The sequence below is a fragment of the Cetorhinus maximus genome, chromosome 24 (assembly GCF_964194155.1).
Source record: "Cetorhinus maximus chromosome 24, sCetMax3.hap1.1, whole genome shotgun sequence".
NCBI lineage: Eukaryota > Metazoa > Chordata > Chondrichthyes > Lamniformes > Cetorhinidae > Cetorhinus > Cetorhinus maximus.
Genome location: NC_135902.1, coordinates 38,585,871 through 38,607,768, shown reverse-complemented (window position 1 = coordinate 38,607,768; position 21,898 = coordinate 38,585,871). Strand labels below are relative to the sequence as shown.

Genomic DNA, 21,898 nt, shown 5'->3' with positions numbered 1-21,898 from the left:
TAATTGATTGTGTACCAGATACAGTCAACTCTGTACCCCTTGCACTTGAGGAAGTGAAAATGGGGATCATGCACAGGTTACAACCAGAATGGGAGAGAGTAGAGCAGAGGTTAATAGAAACAGGGATATCAAATATGGTGAGGGATTGATTAAGCAGATTGACAGCTGCACAAAGATTGTAGTGGGGAGCCAAAATGTAGGCAGTGTAGGGGTTTGGGGTGGTGGGCATTGAACATGCAGTTCTATAAGTGACTTAAGGGGAAGAGGTAATTCAGAGGCAAGTGGAGATGGAACTGGGTTGTGGGTGGTGAGAGATGGCTTTGTTGATGATTGAGACCTTGGGAGTAGAAAGCTTGTGAAATGACAAGGTTGAAGAGATAATCATGAGTACGTGTAGGAGAGTTTAGATGGATCATGTTACATGCAATGGACAAATGTTGTCACGGAATTTGGAACATGTCCTATGATAAGTGTGTCAAAAAATATTAGTTTTAATATTATACTACCTCTGACTATTGAACTCTCCAGTGGCTGAAACTCTGCTAATATCTGATCTGTGTAGTACCTATTGGTTAGACATCTATCAGTTAAGACTAGGAAGCTAAGCTTTTAGCAAGACTTGCATTCCATTGGCAGCTTTGTTGTCTGATTCAGTTGGAGTAATTTTACACTGGATGCCATTCTGAAGTACTTGAACCACTTGAGTTTTTCAACAAAGAATCTTCAAAGATTAACTAAAAAATTCTCATTTTGTATGAAAAAAGTTAGCCCATGGATAAAACTAATGTAACTTCTTTTGAAACAATAAATTGTAATCCCTCCTTCCTTGATTAATAATTCACTGAAGCAGCCCTCAACTATAGCCGATATTTGTTTTCTTTCTTTGTGTTGTAACACTGCTGTACTTTAATAATCAAAATTTGAGCACGTTCTCTGAGTTTATTATGCTTCAGCCTTGAAAGTTTGCTGTTCTAAAATTAGCATATCAACGCTAAAGCAGGGAAGGAATTTCATATACTTAATGGAGGTATTTGCCCATTTATTTTACAGGTTAATGCCTCTGTTGAAAAAGCAAAGTAATTCCATTCAAACATGTGAAATATTCATTGAGTAGAATTTCAAGGCTTTAGCTTTACCATGACATGCTTCTTCTGCATGGTGGATTATGAAAATGTATTGGAAAATTTCCCTTTATACTGTAAATTGGAAATGTTTTCAAACTCATTAACCAAAACAGACTGGGTATGCTGTAAAGTTCAGTTGAATCCTCATAAACCCATAACCACTGCAGTTTGGCCAGGAATGTAGGCTGCTTACATAAAAGAACAGCTTATCATACTTATATCCCAATTCACTTAGTCACTTCTGATACAGCTGAACCTAAATAAAAATAACTAAAGCAAACTGGATTTTACAAGTAATTGTTAGTTCATCAAAGATAAACTGACAAGCAGGAGTAACAATATTAAACAATGGAAATTTGAATATTGCAAAAAATCTGCCCTTGAATTGGAATTAAACATTTAACTGTATGGGCATGATGTTTAGATAATAGGATTGTGTAAAGTGATTTGATGTATTTGAATTTCACTTCAGTTCTATGTGATTATCTGGATTTAGCTACTGCTGTTAAGGAGCACTAATTCTGTCATTTCATGTGGAAGGCTTCACCACTTTCATCCAAATGAAGTATCTTTATGATCTCAAGCCTACGGGGAAGTTTACCTCTGTGCTAATGCTGATAAAATTGTAAATTCATTTATAAAGGATCAGTTTTGATTCTACTATGAATTGCACATAGAGACATTCTTTTCCCTGATGCATAGTTTTTACTGAAATATCATGATTAGAGCAGAGGTAATTGAATAATTATGAAGAAACTTTTCCAAATAGTTCTTCAATTTTGTGGAATGAAATTACAAGGGTTCTTGTGCTTAAAATATTTTGTCTTTTCAGTTTTAAACAACACAAGGCTAAGTAGCATAACGTTGCATGGAATAAGTATATGGTCAACCATGTTTAAGCCTGTTTCTACAGATTTGAATTCTGTTTGTTTTTATTTATTCTTTCATGAGATGTGGATGTTTCTGGCAAGGCCAGCATTTGTTACCCATTCCTAATTGCCCTTGCATTGAATGGTTCAAGGCCATTTCAGAGGGCAGTTAAGAATCAACCACATTGCTGTGGGTCTGAAATCACATGTAGGCCAGATCAGTTAAGGAAGGCAAATTTCCTTCCCTGAAGGACATTAAGTTTCATGGTCACCATCACTGAGACTAGCTTTCAATTCCAGATTTTATTAACTGAAGTTTAAATTCCACCAACTGCCAGGATGGGATTTTAGGCCAAATGTTTGTGCAGCTCCTTTTTCGTTGGAGTTAATTAATCAATGAATTACTTTTTAATTGGTTCGAGTTCCACTAATGACTCCTTGATTGGGAGTGACTCCCAATGACTCCTTTGAGAAAGAAAATTTGCAGTCATGTCCAAAAGTACAGTGATTGGAGACTTTTTTAAAAAATGTTGTGATCAGGTGTAGGTTAAGTATTTTCATTAAACCCTTTTAATTTTCAGTAAGCTGCTTGGTAAATAAACAGAAACACCTTCATTTTCTTACCAAAAGAACTGTAGTTGGAATCTATAACTTTTTCTGTGTTTGTTCTATTTTGAATGCTGAACAGGTTTATCGAACATAAAGGATTTCTCAGTGCCTTGAAGTGCTTTTGCTGCATTAAAATTGTTATATAAATGCAAGTCATTGAATAAGATGTGAAGCTGCAAAAGAAATAAAGAACAAAAGGATTTTTATAAGCCAAAATTTTATTAAGAGATTATGCATCAGCTTCACATAGGAATCTGTCAAAAAGCATGGCTATTTTGCGCAAATTTCATTGGGTCATTGAGGTCCTCCTTTACTCATTGACTAGCTACAGAGAAAAAGATAATCAATTTGCAAAATATTTTAAAATGCCTTTATTTTAGCATGTCACCAAACAGAATTTAATGTGGTATCTTACTGTAGGATTTAGATTAACAGGATCAGTAAAAGCTTAGTATTTTCAAGAATCATACTGATATATAGAGGAATACACAAAAATGATATATTATAAACCATGGTAATTTTGTAATGAATAACTCCTCCCTTTTAAATGAAACTGAAAAGAGATGAACTCTTATCCCATGATCAAAATAGCTTGAATTGTCAGACTTCAATAAAAATGCATTTGGAAAATTGTAGCCTTGGATGCAGTAGAAGGAATGAGCTATAATGCCATTACTCCTTTGTTGTAGTTTATTTATGTTTAGTGTGCTTCTAATTGATGGGGAGGGATGTGGAGTCACTGGAGAGGGTCCAGGGATAATGCCAAGGCTGGACCATTGTGGCCGATGGGGAGCTTGAAGAAACTGGGGCTCTTCCCTCTGCAGGAGGTTGTGGTGAACTAGTGGAGGTCACTGGAGTTGTGGGGACTGGATATGGTGGACATAGAGACATTTTTCCACTTGAGGGAAGGCTACAAATATTGAACTGAATTAGGTTTGTAATCATGATGTATGTGAAGGTTTTATTGTGTAATGATAGTTCATGCCTTTTTGCATTTTCTTTTCTCTTAAAATAACTCTCTACCTTGGCTTCTCTTCTTTTCTCCCCCCTCCTTCAAATCCAGGGTACTTATGCATACATTTGGAAAAGGATGAATTACTTGGAACAACACTTATTATCACCTGGATCCCAAACACCCGTATCCAACGACAAGATGAAGAGGCTTTAAGATACATCACACCTGAAAGTTCTCCTGTGCGAAAGGTACAGCGTAGGAGATGCCGACATGCACCTGTTGTACATCAGCCTATGAGCAGTACAGGACAAAGGCAAGAACTGGTTCCACCAGAGGATGATGAGATAATAACTGTGTCAGAGAGCATGACTAACTCTATGCACATTGGCTCACCAGGGCCAGAGCAGAGCACGTCGCCACATTCCCTCACATTGCAGATCTCCCATGGTGCACGACAGCAAACTCACAGTGACTCAGAAATTTCTTCGACAATAACTTGCCAGGACAACCAGAAAGTTCTGGAGGTTTCTGCGGAAGGTCAAAACGAGGCTAATTCTAAGAGGGAGCAAGGAGAAGATGAAGCATCATATGATCTAACCACTGACGATGTCAGCAGGGACAGCACCATTGGCTCGGATTCTGATACATTCTCATCTCCATTATGTCTGTCTCCAATTGGTGACCCTATGGCAGAAAGTAGCAGATCTGTGTTTCTTGATGCAGAAAGCAGGTAGTGTCACTGGAAGTTCTGTTACAGATCTCACTGTTAACTTCAATAAAACATTTAAAAACTATTTCAAAAAAACAAAGATAAAATAAATGTTGCTTTAAAAAAAATTAAGCCTCTGGGGAATTACACATTTTCAGGTTAAGTAGTACAATCAATACAATATTGTATACAAGTGTGAAGAAGTTGGATAAGATGGCATTGAAACATCTGAACATTTCTTCTGAAAGACAAGGGATCTAGTCAGTGTGATGCTGCCAGAGCTGAAGCTAAGAGGAAAGTGGTAGGCTAGCCTATTTTTATGTGGTAAAGAGAATGCAACAGGGGAGAAGAAAGAAGCATGGGAAAACAGAAGGAAATGAAGGAGTGATCCCTAAACTTGTTGAGTCACTGGATGAGGTAGGTTGAAGGGTTGCCAGATTTTGCAAAAGAGAGGCTGGAGTAAAGAAACTAGTTGCTTACACCTGTTCTACTGCTCTCTCAAACATTCTTGCTGAGAAGGATCTATCCTTGACCTCCCTATTTCTCATTTACATGCTGTACCAGAATACAATTTCAAACTCCACATATATGTTGATGATACCAAGTTCTATTTTATTAAAATCTCTTAATCCCTTCATTGCCTCTGTGTCAGACTGCTTGTGTGAAATCCAATCTTGGATGAGACAAATATATTGGGAAGGCTGAGGCCAATGTCTTCAGCCTCCGCCATAAACACTGTTTCCGAGCCATGGATTCTATTTCCTTCCAATGCCACAGGCTCTGAACGAACCAGACTGTTTGCAACCTCATCATCATATTGAACCATGAGCTGAAATTCCAGTCCCATATCATCTCCACCCACCATAATGTTATCTGTCTCCATCCCACCTTACACATCTGCTGCTGAAACCCTCATCTATGCTTTGTGTTCTCCAGACTTGACTATGCCATTGCTCTCCTGACTGGACTCTTATCTTGACCCTTGGCCCTGCATGAACTTGAGCCCATCCTAAGCTTTGCAGACTATCCTAACCTGTACCATGTCCTGTTTCACCACCCCTGCCATGCTTGCTGATCTACATTGACACCCAATACATTAATTCCTCGAATTTAATATTCTCATTCTCGTGTTCAAATCTCTCCATAGCTGGGGGGGTGGGGTGGGGTGAGGCTATCTCTTCAACCCCCTCCAGCTCTACAACCCCCTGAGAACTCTGCGCTCCTGCAACTCTGGCCCCTTGTCCATCCCGCACTTGACCCTAGCATTTAGCTGCCTAGGTCCTAAGCTCTGGAATTCTCTATCTGATTCTGTTTATCCCCCTCGCTTCCTTTTTAAGACACGTTTAAAATTGACCTCTTTAACCAAACTTTTGGTCACCTGTCATAATATCTCTTTATATGGCATGGTGTCAAAACTCCTAATGCAGCGCCATGGAATGTTTTAGCATGTTAAACATGCTATATAAATGCAGGTTGTTTTTATTATTGTGTAACAATGTCAGGTATGTCCGATGCCATCTTTAGTGTTTTCCCTATTATATCTTATTCCAGCCATTTAAAAAAAAATGCTTTAGTGGCAATTTTGGCCATGCATTTGATAAAGTTTTGAATTGACAGAATGCTAACAGTTGAAAACAGAGATGTCGTTTAAATTTTTAAAAATTCATTCATGGAATGTGGCTGTCGGTGACTAGGCCATCCCTAATTGTCTTTGAGAAGGTGGTGGGGAGCTAAATTTTTGAAACATGGACTGCCACAGTTCAAGAAGACAGTTCAACACCATCTTCTTGAAGGCAATTAGGGATGAGCAATAAATGCTGGCCTAGCCAGCGACACCCACATCCCATGAACAAATAAAAAAAATTCAAACTGCATCTCCGTTTTAAACTGCCAGAATTCCATCAAATGTCACTCAAAACCTGTAACTATCCGATATTTCCATACTAATACTGAAGGATATTGGCTCCAAATTGTTGATAATTCAAGTGAGCTGTCATATATATATATATATAAAAATGAAAACACAGTTGGGAATTTAACTCAAATGCTGTAAATAAAGATTTCTAAGTTAAGCGTGTGTTTGACATTCCATCAGTAAATGAGGACTTTCTCTCTTCTCCCCACCCCAAAAATATTCTAAATTTATAAATATTTTATTGTGTTCAAAACATGATCCCAGGCTACTCCACAAATGAGAAAAGATGGTAATCCGTTTTCAAATAAAGCAGACTAACGCCATTTTGGTGTAATTAAGGTGTCTCATCACAGAAGGTGGTCCTGAATAGTGAAGATATGTAAAAATGTAATTCACTATAATTATCTGGAAATTGCTTTTAATAATGGAATTTTCCATTGAGTTGTACAATGACTACTTCATCACTTCTTGATGTGACTGAAGTAGAGAAGGTAAACTGAAGCGTTTTTTTTAAAGTTAGAGAGAAGAAGCAGTTGGACAAATTGCTTATTAATGATATGGAATGTTATATGGTGCATGGGAATAATCCTAAATTAAGAGAAAAATTTTACAAAATGGAAGGAAGCAAGAGAACTCTCTGAGAAAGTAAATGCTACACAAAATGCTCAATGGGGAAATTGGACTGAGAAAATGTAGAAGTGTTATACACATCTTGCATAATCTTTTGAGAAGATAATTTGAGAACTATTTGCATGGTACAGGACAATTTGCATCTAGCTGAGGTGTGACTGTTTTGGGTGTATTTGTGTATCAAATTTAGCATACTTTGTGGATACTTATAAGTCACTTGGAGTTAAATAACTATTCTGTGATGCTGAACAGGGTAGCAAAGGAATTATTTTGGTGTTATGGATATTGGATTTCTCTGTAACCCAGTTGCCAAGATTGCTGTGTGAGGCGTTCCACACATCTTTATTTACAGATCATCATGTCGATACTAGGCTGTATTAGCTGAACTAACATAAAAATGCTCTTTCGTGGCCAGGCTCTATTTTAACTATCAGCTGCATTAAAGTTTCTTTTCCATTGGAAGCTTACAAAACATTTCTGATTACTTGTCAGTAACTCATTGGAAGATATAGTCCCATGATAATGAGAGATCTATTGAGACAGCTATTTTGTTGCATTGTGCTGTCCCTTAAGCTTTGTTATATTATTTAGCTAATCGGGGCTCTCTTGTCAAGTGTAAAGGAGTACTCCTGAGACTGAATTGGTATACGACAGCTCACATTCCTTTGCTATGACTGCATCACCCAGAGGGAGATTTCAGGTGGCAAAGCTTTGGGTCTAAGATTGTAGCTATTTAATGATATAAGGTTAGGCAAAATACTCCTGAGGACTCTGTTGTTCTATTAAATTATGCACAGACTTTCATGCTTCTGTATAGTGATTAATTTAAGCAATTAATACTGTTAAAAATTGATGTGAGAAATAATACACTTTAGCTAGGTGACACGTACATTATGATTATGATGTGTTTTTCATAGTTGACTACAATTATCAGAATATATTTCTGGCTTTCTCTCTTGCTCCCTCCCCCACCCTCTCTGGACCTAAGCCATCCACACCAACATTGGCACACAATGTTCGAGTGATTAAGCTACACTGCCAGGACTGTGCTGTACTGTAACTGACTGTTTGGGGCTACATAAAAATAAGCCTAGTCTTCACCTCCCAAAGAGTTGCAGGCGAGCACCAGATCTCTACTCCACGTTTCACTAGTGACCCAGTCAAGATCAGGAACTAGACATGCAAGGATATGTGCCTGTGAGCCTGTGTTCTAGCAATCTGGTTCAACATATTTTATCTAGGGACCTGGAATACTTTCTGTAGTTCCCAGTATTCCATTCCAAAATTCAGCTATATCTCTGATTTATCATGTTTAATTTTAAAATGTCTCTTATTCTGTATAATTTCACATCTGTCTAGCATTCGGCAAACCTATTTGTATATGTTCAAGTGTAAAAGAAAAGTTTTGCAACTCACTGCATATTCAACCCCTTATTTAAGAGCTGCTATAGCTCTACATTGATGGAAAATATTGCATTTAATTAACCCTTTAGTGTATGCAGTAAAAGACTCCTTGAATTTGAGTTCTACTTATAAATTGGGAAGCTCAAGTGACATTAAGGAACAGTGGAGAACATATCCTCTGTAAGAAAGCATTATTAGTAACTATAAAGCTAAAAACAGAAAATACTGGAAATACCCTGGCCAGGTAGCATCTGTGGAGAGAGAAACATAGTTAACGTTTCAGGCCGATGACCTTTCATCAGAACTGATAACCTGAGGAAAGTTCATCGATGTCAAATGGGCAGGTTTTTGTGGTCGGCGAGCGGGAGCGGGGTCCGCTTGCCAACGCATCAAATGACGCAGGGATACGTCGGGCATGCGTCCCCACGTCACCCCGCATCATTTAGATTTTCAGTCCTGCGGGCGTGCAGCCGAACTGTCAACGGCCTATTAAGGCCATTAAAAAACTAACTGGATTGATGGACCTGCCCGTCCAGCTTTAGAGTTGGCGGGCAGGCTGGGAGCCCAGGTGGGCCTCGGAAAAAGCATGAAATCTCATCTACGGGCAGGACGAGGTTTCATGAGGGTTTTTAAATGTTTATCAAATGTTTAAATAAAAGTTAAGGACATGTCCCAACTCATGTGACAGTGTCAGGGAAATTATTTTATTACCTTTCAACTTTTTATTCAGAGCCGATCTCCCTGAGGCAACACTTTGCCTCAGGGAGATCTGTGTACTCTTTTGCGCACATGTGCGAAAGAGCACACTCCCAGCTGAGGGAATCCCCCCCGCCTTTCCCCGCTCACATAGGGAGTGCATAGCACTTCCTGGCGGATGTCACGCTGGGCCGGCCTTAATTGGCCCGCCCACGTAAAATAGTGCCCCCCGCCCCCAACTGGGGACGCTGATCGGAAGGCCGGCTACCGGCGCCCGCTCCCGCACTTCTTCTCCCGTTTGGGGGAGGGGCGGGGGGGTGGGAAATGTTCCTTTATGTTTCTTCACAGATGCAGTCTGAACTGAGTATTTCCAGCATTTTCTGTTTCAATTTCAAATTTCTGGCATCAGCAGTAGTTTACTTTTATACTGGTGACTCTAGTATGTGCTTGTTCCATTGTTCGACCAATGATCAAGTTGTCTTCCATTTCCATTGAATTTTTCTTTGGTTAATGTTTGATTATTTAAAAGATCTTGGTGGTAAAATTGGCTGTTTTAAACTATCAATTTGAATTTGAAATGGCGATGAATAGGTTGCTGTTATCAAATTTAAGAATATAATTTTTAAAATCATTACTTTGGATAAGTTAATTCAGTGACATTGGTAAATTCAAATTCAAAGTCATTGTTTAAGTTTCCCAACCAAAATATTTTCCACTCTAATTTCATTTTAGAAAATATACTTTTAATAATCGCTTTCTTTCCCCTTTTTCCTCATTATGCAGAGAGATGTGCGAAGAACATATGGCTAAATTGGCGAGCTCCATCTCAGACCACTCTTCTGATGCACAGTACACTTTGCAGTTTTCTGAGAATTATACACAACCGTACAGCACAAAATGGGAAGAGCAGCAGAAGGTGTTGGCACTTGAGCAACTCTATGGTGTTTTTAGAGTTGATTTGGGCCAAATGCGATCACTGCGCCTTTTTTTCAGGTTAGAAATCTAGCTCCCATTAATATAAGGAATTTCTCCATTTATTATTTCTTTCTTTCTTTCTCCCGTATGGATTATTCATCTCTATATAGAGAAGCTCCAGACAGTTTAACTAAAAGGTGCTCTCTCTAACTCTGTTGTTCTGGAATGACTCCAACATGCTCTATGGGCCTGATGATAATTCTGATAAGGAAGATACTACTGCCTTTGCTGCAGGAAGGTGTGGTAAAGCCTGCATGTTGAAAGCTATTGTTATGTATATCATATTAATATACTGGGTCAGATTTAATAGTGCAGTTGATGAGATAGTTGCACTTGGGAGTTATTATGCTTGAACCTTCACATTAAACTGATCTACAGCTCAGTTGTAGTTAACTTTCTGTTTGAGATTAATATTTTTCAAAAGCTTTGTATTTGGAGTGAAGTTTCCTTGGGATTAATAATAAGTTAATAATTAATTTGTTTTTCTAAGGAAGGTTCTTTTTATTTAAAAAAATGTTCTAACCTGGACGTGGACAATGCCTGAAACAGAATATTGTGTACTAAATACAAGAATGATACTGATCTTTGTTTTCTGAATGGTTTTATCTGCAGTGATTGAATCTAGATTAAATTAGTCACATATGAAATCCAATAACTGAACTCTAAGCCTTTTTTTTATTGTCATAACTGACTTCTACAATAACAGCAATTGAAATAAAAACTGTCATTGTATGCTTTGAATCTGCCATTATCCTTTTATCGAGTACAGCTAAATGCTGCAAGTTTTCAAACAAAAAGAATATATTTATTAAAATCCAGTAACCTCTAAATTCCTTGTAACTACTTATGAGTACACAATGGTCCAGATCTTCTGGTCTCCAGACTGTTGGAGACCAGACATACGCTGGAAGACGTGCTGTGGGATTGCTCAGACGTCTCAACGCACTGACTCCATGGGAATTGCCCAGAAAGTTTGTACGTCTAAAGGGCAATACCCCTGCTCCTGGGACCCTCTGAAAAAGTCTCCAACTCTGAGTTAGAGTCGAAGACTTTGGATGATCCTGTTTTTACCCTGAATAATTACCCAGGAAATGTTAGACAGAAAAGTCCTAGTGTTGCTCTTGGATAACTATACAGCTGAACCTCAACCACCGCACCCCCCCCCCCACCCCACCCCACCACCTCGGACTAACCCATGACTGCCCACCTCCCTACCCTTACCTCCCCAACTCTCCCCCACCCCTCCAACCTGACCTGACCCACTCACCACACGACCCTCCCTTACCCGACCTGACTAGCCGCCACCACCACCCAACCTGAACTAGCCTCCACCACCCAACCAGACTACCCCCTGACCCAGCTGCTGCCCTACCCCCTTGCCCACCTTCCATCCTACCTACCACCCTACATAGCTGCCATCCTGCCAACCTAGCCACCTTCCAACCTAGCCACCCTAACCACTTTGCCCACTCTACCCCATTACCTCACCAACCCCACTACCCCTTATTCCACTTACCTCACCTACCCTACCCCCTCACACACTTGCCCCCTCTCCGTAGCTTTTCAAAGAAGCTTTAGGATACTTAAACTCTTTACTTAGCAGAGTACAGCAGCTAGTGCCTTAAAAGGGGTTGTGGTTTCTGCCTGGATTCCCTCCGTTGATGTCTGAGGTTTCCTGTCCTGACTGGGTTCTGCAGGATCCTCCATTGGATATTGCCCAGAAAAGTCAGAGCAAGCTAAGTGGGTGTTTTTTTTTAAATCTGATCAGAGTCGGGAATAGGGATTCTGATCAGAAGATTTGGGCCATTGTTTGGATTCCAGATTCATTTCTTTCTTCTTTCTGACTTTTTTTTTCACAAAAAGGATAACTTGTTGACTTTCATTATGCCACCATTGGTTAACAACTGAGAGCAGGCACAGACCTTTTATTTAAACTTAGAAACAGAGGAAAGAGCCAAGACTCATTGAGGAGGAGGCTACCAAGGTTAAAAGTTGTAGAAGACATTTTTTTCAAGCGTCTCCCTCATTCAAGACTTAAAGGTTCTAAATAGGAGGTGCTAGAAGAAAAACTACTGAAGTTCATGTATCAAGTCTTCGTTCTGTTTACCTAATTAATTTTAGAACTTATGTGCTATTTGAATGTAAACTATTGCAGATGCTGGTTAGTAGTAACTTGCAACTGTTAAAAGTCAATTGTTAATTGATGCTGCATAAACTGGATTGGACCAAATTAGTGTGAGGCAGATGCAAGTTGAAAGTTCTTTACCAGTGCATGTTTACTGGGGAGTAATGCTACTCAAATTGCAGGTAACTAATTCCTTGGAGGCTGCAGTGATTTCCTCAGCTTTTCTTCTTAAGATAATAATTAATAGCATTAATATTTTTCTTGCATCATTTCACATCAGGTTTTTCATTGGAAATGTTCAGTCTATATTTATTTTTCAGAGTTACCACTTTTGCACATAGTTACCTAAACTAAAAAATAAATTGTTTTAAGATGATTCCTTACAATGTCAATGGAAATGAACCAACATGAAACAGCTCTCACCACTAAAAGGAGCAAGATGAATGCATCATGCAAGCCTGCAATCTTTTAAGTAAATAGTTTGCTAAGTTTGATGCAGGCAACTTTATATTTTTATTATGGATATAAAAATATTATTATATTGAGGTTTCTTTGGAGTGGAAGAAGTTTAATGTAATTTTGAAGTGTTAATTTTTGTGATTATTTTTTTAATGTGAATTTAAGTAATCTATTTATCCGCTTAACCAAGAAATTTGACTTAATGTAACATTTTAAAAATATATACTTAATTGTCAAATTCATATTAACATTAGGTGGTTTGGAATGGGTTACTTTATGTAATTTTAATATATATTAAATTCCAGTCCGACTGAGGAAATGCCAACTCTGGCTTTGAAGACTTGCATTGATTTTTAAAAAAAATCTCTTTCTTCCTTTATTCTTCTTTTGCTTACTTTGCATATCCCTCATGGCACCTGAATGCATTAACATCTAATTATGATTGTTATTCTGCTGATGTATAAGATCTCAAGGATATGAAAGTGGTTCTCTGATAACACCACTGTGCTGTGGGATTACTGCCATGTTGTTATATGAATTAATGCCATTGAGCACTGAATGTTCTTTGCCATTTTTAAAATATAAAAGTTCTGTCCTTTCACATCTGTAAATAGTTCATTTTATCTCTTCTGACCATAACTGCTGAAAAAAAGTCCTCTATTTCCCCAGAGTTTGCAGGAGAGTTTCCAGTTATGTTTCAGCTTCAGCATTATGTTATTAGATGATGCAGATTTGCTACTTCATGTTAAATTCATACTTTTGGTTGGCTGTGATTGGAAGCAGTACTGCTTTCACTAGCCAGTTTTGGAAAGAGGAAGAGTACAATTTAAATATAAACAGAAAATGCTGGAAATACTCAGCAGGTCAGGAAGTATCAGTGGAGAAAAAAACACAGTTAATGTTTCAGATTGATGAACAAAGTTCTGATAAAAGGTAATTGACCTAAAACATTAACTCTGTATATCTCTCCTCAGATGCTGCCTAACCCACTGGAGTATTTCCAACATCTTCTGTATTTATTTCTGTACTATTTCAGCTTTCCAGCATCTGCAGTTTTTTGCTATTGTACATTTCGAATAAAACCTCCTTTTTTCACATTGATAACATTTCTGAGTACAATTTCTTATTCAGACAACCAAATACTTTAATTCAGCAAAATGCATGATAATTTTTAGATTAGTTGCTACTGGAGTCCAGGGAGAGATAAAAAAAGAGCTGCAAAGAAAGCTATTTTCTAAGGCACGAGCATACGAATGCTCACTCAAATATTTTATCTGTAGGTATGTACATGAAATCGGAACTCTCATCTTGCCCATAAAAAGAAAATAAGTAACGAAATAATGTCAAAGATGCTGCAAATGCGGTCACAGTTTTCTGTTGAATGTTCAGTAAATTAGGGAAAATGTATTTAAATGCAATTTCATTAGGAAAGAATTGTGGATTGCACGACCTCTTTCCAATTGCCTCTGGAGTGCAATGTTGCATATGCTTCTCAGTCAATAAACTCTAAGTGCTCTGTTCATTTTGTTAGTAGTTGATACTCAGAGCAATATCTGAATAGAAGTAATGCAAAGGAAGGTTGGATTTCCCCTGAAGAAGTAAAACAGGTATCTGAGTAACAGAACACTTCTTAATCAATTGTAAAAAGGTTTGTGTGTACAACATATTTCTTGAACAGTACAGCATTTTGCATATTACTTGCATTCCATTTTGTTTTGAAAAGGAATGTATGTCAGACACATCCTCTGCCCCAGTTATGTTTCTTTTCTATACTACTTAGCTTTATTGTTGCAATAGTTGGAATTTCTCAGACAAGCTAGTGTAGCATTTACATTTAAATTTTTAATGTAATATGAAGCATAATCTTAACTAATGTTTTGTACAGCTCTGAAATAATATATTTAAAACAGAAACCTGTAAGCATATCAGCCCTGTCAGCATCTGTGAACTGAGCAGAGAGACAATGGATCAGCGTTCACGTCACTTTCCACCCCCGCCCCACTGCCGTCAGTACCCAATTATTGCCCCTGGGGAAGCAAATAATCCTACCAGCAGACTGAATTCCAAGAGAAGATTAAATGGCTCCGAAAGAACCTCCTTGCGGAATCCCAGTCACCTTAGAACCAGTAGTCTCAAAATTGAGCAGCCTGGCTTTTTGGCAAGAGGGCATGCTCTCCAAATCTTGCAACCTAATGTTGAGGGCCTGTCGGCTGCCAAGTGAAACCTCATTGGATGCCTTGCCACCCAACACTCCATTGGCATAATTTGCCTACAAGAGACCCATGTTGGAACTGAAGAAGCAGGTTGCTATTACATCAAAAGCTTTGATCTACTGTTCTACTCCCCTCATGCTAAATATGGCCACGTCACCTATGTCTGATCTGGCTTTGCTGATGTAGCCACCTTGCCATCAGTCATGTTCTGTGACACAATTCGGGTTGGCAGTTTCCATATCACAAACGGGCACAAGCATCCAAGTGCCAGCTGAAAACAGCAAGTTCTACCAACACTGCCTCACCCAGCCACCTATGTGGGAAACTTCAACAGCCACCACATTGACTGGAGTTACTCAGTACCAAACAGTGATGATGAACAGCTCTGAGAGTGGGTCCCCCAGAAATGACCTCACCTTGATACACAACCCACCAACAGGGAGCATTCCATTCAGCTAGATGGGGCTGGAAATACTCACCTGAGCTGTGCTGGGTCAGTTCCCTTGATTCTCACCCTCAACCAGCACGGTGCCTAGTCCTGGATGATTTCCCACATAGCCAACACAGGCCACCGCTCATCCATATTTGCCTTGGCCTTCTACTCATCAACTGTGTAAGGTATTTGCGATGGAACTTCCGTAAAGCTGATTGGCAAAAATACAGCAAGACCTTGGACCGTATTATTGTAACTATACCTATCCATAACATACCTGTATAAGGTATATGTAGGTGTTTTGGTGGTGCTATTTGCAAAGCTGCTTGCATAGCCATCCCTTGTGGCTACCGACTCATCTACATCCCATGCCTTGATGCAGAGAGTGCAGCACTCCTAAAGGAATAAGAATCATCTAGCGACCCTGACATAGCAGACCACCTCATTAAGTCACTCAATGCTCCTCGCTGCGCCAGGTGGGAGGAAACCACAGCAGGGCACAGTTTCAATCGTTCCAGTCGGATTCACCACCTTGAAGCAGCCCAAAAATGACCTGCATTAAATCACCCATTCGTCACCCCAAGCCAATTGCTCACCATCTGCTTTATGTAGCAAGGACACCATTGGATAAGAAAACAAAATGCATCATCTGTAATGAACTGAAAAAACAACACCAGCATCATGCAGAACATGGCAGTCCTGATCCTTTCAAGATCACAGAACTAGAGACAGCATTAAGGGACCTGAAATGTGGCAAAGCAGCAGGATATGACAACAACACACCAGAATTCCTGAAACAACTCTGCCCCCGTGCTCGTACTGGCTCACTCAGTTCTACACAAGAATCATCAGCTCAGACTTGCTCCTGAAGGCAATGATTTCTGCCATGTCAAAACCCAGAAAAGATCCCACATTGGTAGCCAGCTATCCACCGATTTCACTACCTTGTGTGCTTTAAGATCTTTGAGCGTCCTTTCCTGCAATGCATATCTCGGGAAGTAGAGGCCATCCTTAATGTCAACCAAGCTGGTTTCCATAAGGGGCGCAGCACATGTGATCAAGTTCTGACACTCACCACCTATATCGAAAATGGCTTCCAAAGGAACTTCCACAGGTGTGGTGCTGCTGGATCTCATAGCTGCCTATGATACAGTGTGGCATGCTGGTCTGCTCCTAAAGTTATCCACTGTCCTTCCAACCTGGGTCAGGACAATTGTTGAAATATCCCTTCGCAGCAGATGATTTAGAGTCCATCTTGGAGAAAGGAGAAGATTGGCTAACTGACTACTACAGGGCTCAGTGCTAGCCCCAACGCTGTTGAATATATATATACTAATAACCTGCCAGCAACCACATCCATAAATTAATCTATGCTGCCAACATCTGTTGTGCCACCCAAGCTCCAATCTTCTGCGCCCTGGACCAGACCATTAACGAAGACGTTACAAAGTTGACGGACTACTGCACCACATGGCGACTTACATTGAATTCATCTAAAGCTATATCCAGTGTATTCTGCCTCCATAGTGCCAGTACCAAAAGAGAATTGCATATTTGCATGGATGATCAGAGACTAAAGCATGATCCCAACCCAGCATACTTAGGAGCCATTCTGGATAGGACTCTGTCCTTTCAGGAACATCTGAAGAAAACAGCAACAAAGGTCAAACCCAGAAACAACTTATTAACCAGACTTGCTGGGACTATGTGAGGCACAGATGCCACAACATTCCAGACCTCAGCACTTGCCCTTCCATACTCCATAGCAGAGTACTGCGCACCTGTCTGGCACAGGTCGTCTGTCACATATCTTGTTGACCAATGACTGAATTCAGCAATGCATATCATAACTGGAACTCTCTGCTTAACACCTCTCCCTGGCTTCCAGTCTTTGCAAACATCACTCCCCCACACATCCGCCGACTGACGAAAACCCACAAGCTGGTTGAAAATATCCGTGATGCACCGCACTTGCCACTATTCAATCCGATTCTGCCTGCCTTCCATCTCAGCATCCCATGTGAGGTGAGCAAGGTCTACCAGCAGACATTATTTGGACCAAGGAATGGGAAACACAGGAAGCCACTAATAAGCTGCTTGTGACAAACCCCGTCTGTCGAATGGCAGGCTTTGATCTACCACAGCAGGAGTGGCCCTTGCTAAACAGGTTCAGGACAGGTCAGGGTCCCTGTGCAGCCAACCTCCACTGCTGGGGCATCAGTACAAACCCTTTATGCACTTGTTGAGAGACACAAACAACGCTGCACATTACTGAGGAGTGCCCCCTCTACAGACCAAGTGGTGGACTATTCACCTCAAATTCAGCTAATGAGGAGATGATCGCTTGGTTCTGGGGCTTTGCATTTGCTAAATAAATAACTGAGAATCAACCCTTTCTGCTCCTATGTTTCTTACAAAGAAGATTATACGCCCAAACTTTGACTTTTTGTGCTGTGCACAGGTGCTTATTGATCTGTGTTTCTCCTGCTTTTTCTTTTTTGTTTGATTTCCAGCATTTGCCGTATTTGGTTTCATAATGTATGCAGCTAGTTGATTATTCGATCAAATGCTGATTCAAATTTGTGATTTCCAGCCCAGAATTATGCTTGAGAAAAATATTTTGTTCTCAATGGACTCAGTTGCAGTAACCTCTATCAACTTGCCTCTGGTAAACTGTGGAAACTGAGAGGAAAACTGTTTATAATGTCCTCACCAGATTTTGGCAATGTCCATGCATCCCTAGCATATATGAATAATCATCCTTTACCTTTAAAAACAGATACATGCAAAAAATATATAATAAAGAACTGGGGGTCTATGTACAGGTACAAAATATAATTTTTTGTTTCTTAAATGTATTCGTCCTAGTGATGAAGCATGCACGTGTGGACAACTGGTCATCGCTAGCCGGGAAAGTCAGTACAAGATTTTCCATTTTCACCATGGTGGTCTTGATAAACTTAGTGAAGTGTTTCAGCAATGGAAATATTGCACTGAGACCCATCAGAGGGATCAGGTATGTAATCAACATGACCTGAAAAATTTGCATGATTATATTGAGCCTAGGAGTAAGCAATCTGTGCTAATTCTGATTCTGCTCTGGATCACTGAAAACTATTTACACGCTTCATGGTAATTTAACTACCTGGAAACTGATTCTGAGTTTAATTGTATTACACATATGCAGATTACCTTAATACTTTTACAGATAGTGATACTTGTTGTGACACTTTATAATTCTGTTGATAAATGAATTTAATATTATTGGAAATGTGCAAGTTTTATTATTTTTTCCCTCCTCTGCCATAGATTTTCCTTTAATCTTCTAGATATAACAGAAATTCAGTTGCATTATTCTAGTTTGCAAAGCATTTTGGGATGTAAAAGCATTTGGAGAAATCAATTAGCAGTTTGTTCACAGCCAGCTTTTACACAAACTGGTAACAGACCACCAGTTAACACATCTCTGGCAGTAACTATGTTTTCGGAACAATCTGGTCCCTGCATGGTGACCTATGCAAAGTGGATTCTGGTTGAGAAGGGTTCTGGCTAGCAAAGTGAATTGCTGAGGCCATTGGAATTCTTCTGAGTCAGTCTCCCTTCTCTCGCTTCCATTTGGTTTGGAGGTGGAAAATGAGGATCTGAGAAGGATGGAAAGAAAGTGTGCTTACATTGGAGGTGGGTTGCCTACATAACCCTCATGCATGGAACCATTCTACAAACTGAGGTATTGGTACTTGGGTGTATCTCTGGGGAGCTGACTTTGTTAGCTCCATATCACAAAGAAGGTAGTTATGAAGTTAAGTCATATCCTCCAATCTGACCTTCAGACAAAATAACAACAAAGATGACACTGCTAGTGCCACTAAACATTTTTGCCTCATGTTCATTCCAATATCAACAACATCAGTCAATTAACCAATGCATTAAACAGGACACTGATTATATGTGTGCAAAAGTGCATGAAAATTCAATAGTTTTCCTCCCAAAATCACAACACCAGAGTGAAAGGCCTGACATTTTTTTTTCATATCAGATTCTTCAAAATTTAGGGCATTGTTCGGACATATGTGTGTTCAGGGTTCAATCCTATGCTTTCATGAACAATGAGGGTTATCAGTCTATCAGGTTAGTGACTATTTCTCACACCATTTCCTGTTAGAAACAATGCTTTTATTTGGTCCATTTTAAAAAGACAGGATATGATCCTCTTCAATTATGCAGCAAAAGAGTAAAGATAGATGTGTAATCAAGATCATTATTAAAACACCCTAGGCAATTTGAAGCGTTGCTTCAAGTGACTGGACAGATTTGTGGGTGGTTTACAATAAGCCCCGACTCAATCTCCAAGATCATTCTAATCTGTCAACAACTCCACTTCTTTGCCATCTAGAGAGACCTAGTTATGGAGGAGGTGGCACACCTACAGCCAAGGGTGCAGCAAGAAATGTTGAATCTAAATAAGAAAGATACAGCAGGCTGTTACAGAGCAAAAATCACCTGACTACTACTGAAACATACCCTTAGTTTTGCCAACGTCTAGCTCTGTTACTTAGAGCACTTTTCATTCTTGCCTTCTGAATGCTTCTATTCAACTCAATTAAAAAAAACTTTGACTACATCTATCCCATGTTAATTCCTGCTCTCCTCTAGTTTAGCAAACTTTATTATATAGACACTGTATGTGGAAGTCACTGTTACTTCAACCAGTTACTTTGTTTCTGGGCACTCAGGATGACAAATGATGTGCATGGGAGTATAACTGAGAGTGATGGTGAGATCGATCAAGTCCTATCTCAAAGTCCTTTCCAGAATGTTGAAGTTTAAATAAGACACTTGGAGTCCTATGCTTCTATAGTATTACTGTGAGTATTCACAAGAGATAGTCCAACTGGGTTTAGTACCTCTGTTTGTAGGGATTCTGCTACAGATGGCCCTGGAGTTGCTACATGCTTTGTAAGCAATCATACACCACTGCTGACATTCAGGCAGTGAATTCCTCATTACTTGTCATCAGACTTTGCAGGTTGCTTAATCCTTGGATAACATTCTTTCATGCACAGGCTCTGTGAATCTCCAGTTTCTGGCTTTAGCAGGTGAACCATGACAGTGGATGGCCCTCAAGCCTGCATGTTACCTGTTCTTTTATTGCAGCTTCCACCTAATTCTGCTCCTTCATGCTCTGTGCTTCATCCTGTGCTCCCTCCTCAAACTGTCCTATTAATTCAGAGCTGATGTATCTGTTCTGGTGCTTGCAACATTTGAAGTCAATGATGATTCATAGTGTGAGCTGTTGCCTTACCCTTCAGCATTTGAAACTATAACTGCCTTTAAGGGAATGCCTATAGAAATCGAAGAGAAAGTTGGGATAGAAACCTGGCTGCAAGATATCCCTTTAATTCAAGCCTGCAGTGCGGTATACTACTTATCATGCTGTTGTGCTGCAGTGTTTGGTGGAGATTGAGAGTGAGTAGAGAGAGAGAAAGAGTGAAAAGATAGAATGGTGACAACCCTAAGGTTGAGAAAGCTTCCAATTGTACTCCCCTTAATTCCCATATTACTTCTGTCCCGTAAACTTTTTTGTGCCTCCAAATTGACTTACAGGTCTGAAGTTGCACAGCCTCTTCCTGTGTGCTTTTGCTTTTTTCCTTTATGTGCTGCCTCCTTTTGAGATATTGGAAGTTTGAGTATTGTGATAATGGAAGTTTGAAGAATACAGATGTTGACATTCAAGTGCTTAGCATGCATGAGTAAATTATCGTATACCATATGCAGGTATTGTTGGAAGCTTGCTATGTTGGCACAGCTTTACAGATGTAAATAGGACAGTTGTCCTACATTTTGGGACTGGCTACCAAAGTTTCTTTTGCAACAATTTGGAAATGCACATGAATCTCTGAAAATGTTAACTGCGTGATTTGCATGTGACCTCAATCAAACTGTAAAATTAAGAGAAAATTTATTTGGCCATGCATATTTTGCTGATTTAGTTTGAATAGGCAAGTGTTTAGTATTCTGTCTTGGCCATTTTCCTGATGCTGTCAAATCTTTGGCTTATTTTCACATTTCTGTGGCAGCGGGGAATACATTTGCCTTTTAGACCATAGCTTCTCACACAGTACATTTGGTTGCTCAATGAGGTGGGTGCCGTTCTGCCCAAAATACAACCCCCCCCTTTCCTGAACCTCCACTCCTTCATTTGAGAGTAGGATAGTTTTCCTGTTGTTTTTTTCTGTGCTATTGAATGAAGCACTGAATTGTGCTGGAGGGGATTTTGTGGCTGACGCATAGAAAATCAGCAGCAATCATTTGAGCTGTTGCTATTGCAGGACATTCCACCCTGCATTAAGTGAGCTGCCAGTTAACTGGCAGTTAAGTTGAGGCCCAGTTCAGGCAGGATGCCTATTGTGGATATTTCATGCCAAACTCAAGTTTGTGCAAGGTCAGCCTTTTTGCAAACAGCGGGAAAAATATTCACTATGAAAGAAAACAAGGGCTGGAATCTTTTCTGGAGATGGTGACTTTGCCCAGTGTTTGAAAAGTTGCGGCCAATCCCACCTCCACTGACCCAGGAAGCCACAACCAGTTTACGGTCATCAGGCTGTTAACTGCCTGAGGTTGTGGTTTCCACTTGCAAAAACTTCCAGCCACTCAGGTGACTGGTAGTTTTCCAGTGTCAGCAGCGTCACTGAGACCTTTTGACCACTGTTGGGACTGTAGTCAGAACAGCGATGGAGGCCAGATAAGCAGGTAAGTGACCGCCAGGGCCAGTTAGGCAGGCC

At 39.8% G+C, this 21,898-nt stretch overlaps 1 protein-coding gene across 1 annotated transcript in view; it reads left to right on the top strand.

The window, feature by feature from the left end:
- Positions 1 to 21,898, top strand: part of tbc1d16 (TBC1 domain family, member 16) — an 88,832-nt gene that overhangs the window by 28,669 nt on the left and 38,265 nt on the right. Inside the window, exons 3-5 of the mRNA XM_078571046.1 lie at positions 3,666 to 4,287; positions 9,695 to 9,904; positions 17,985 to 18,132. Of these exons, the coding sequence (XP_078427172.1) occupies positions 3,666 to 4,287; positions 9,695 to 9,904; positions 17,985 to 18,132 (980 nt within the window). The remainder of the gene's footprint in view (positions 1 to 3,665; positions 4,288 to 9,694; positions 9,905 to 17,984; positions 18,133 to 21,898) is intronic.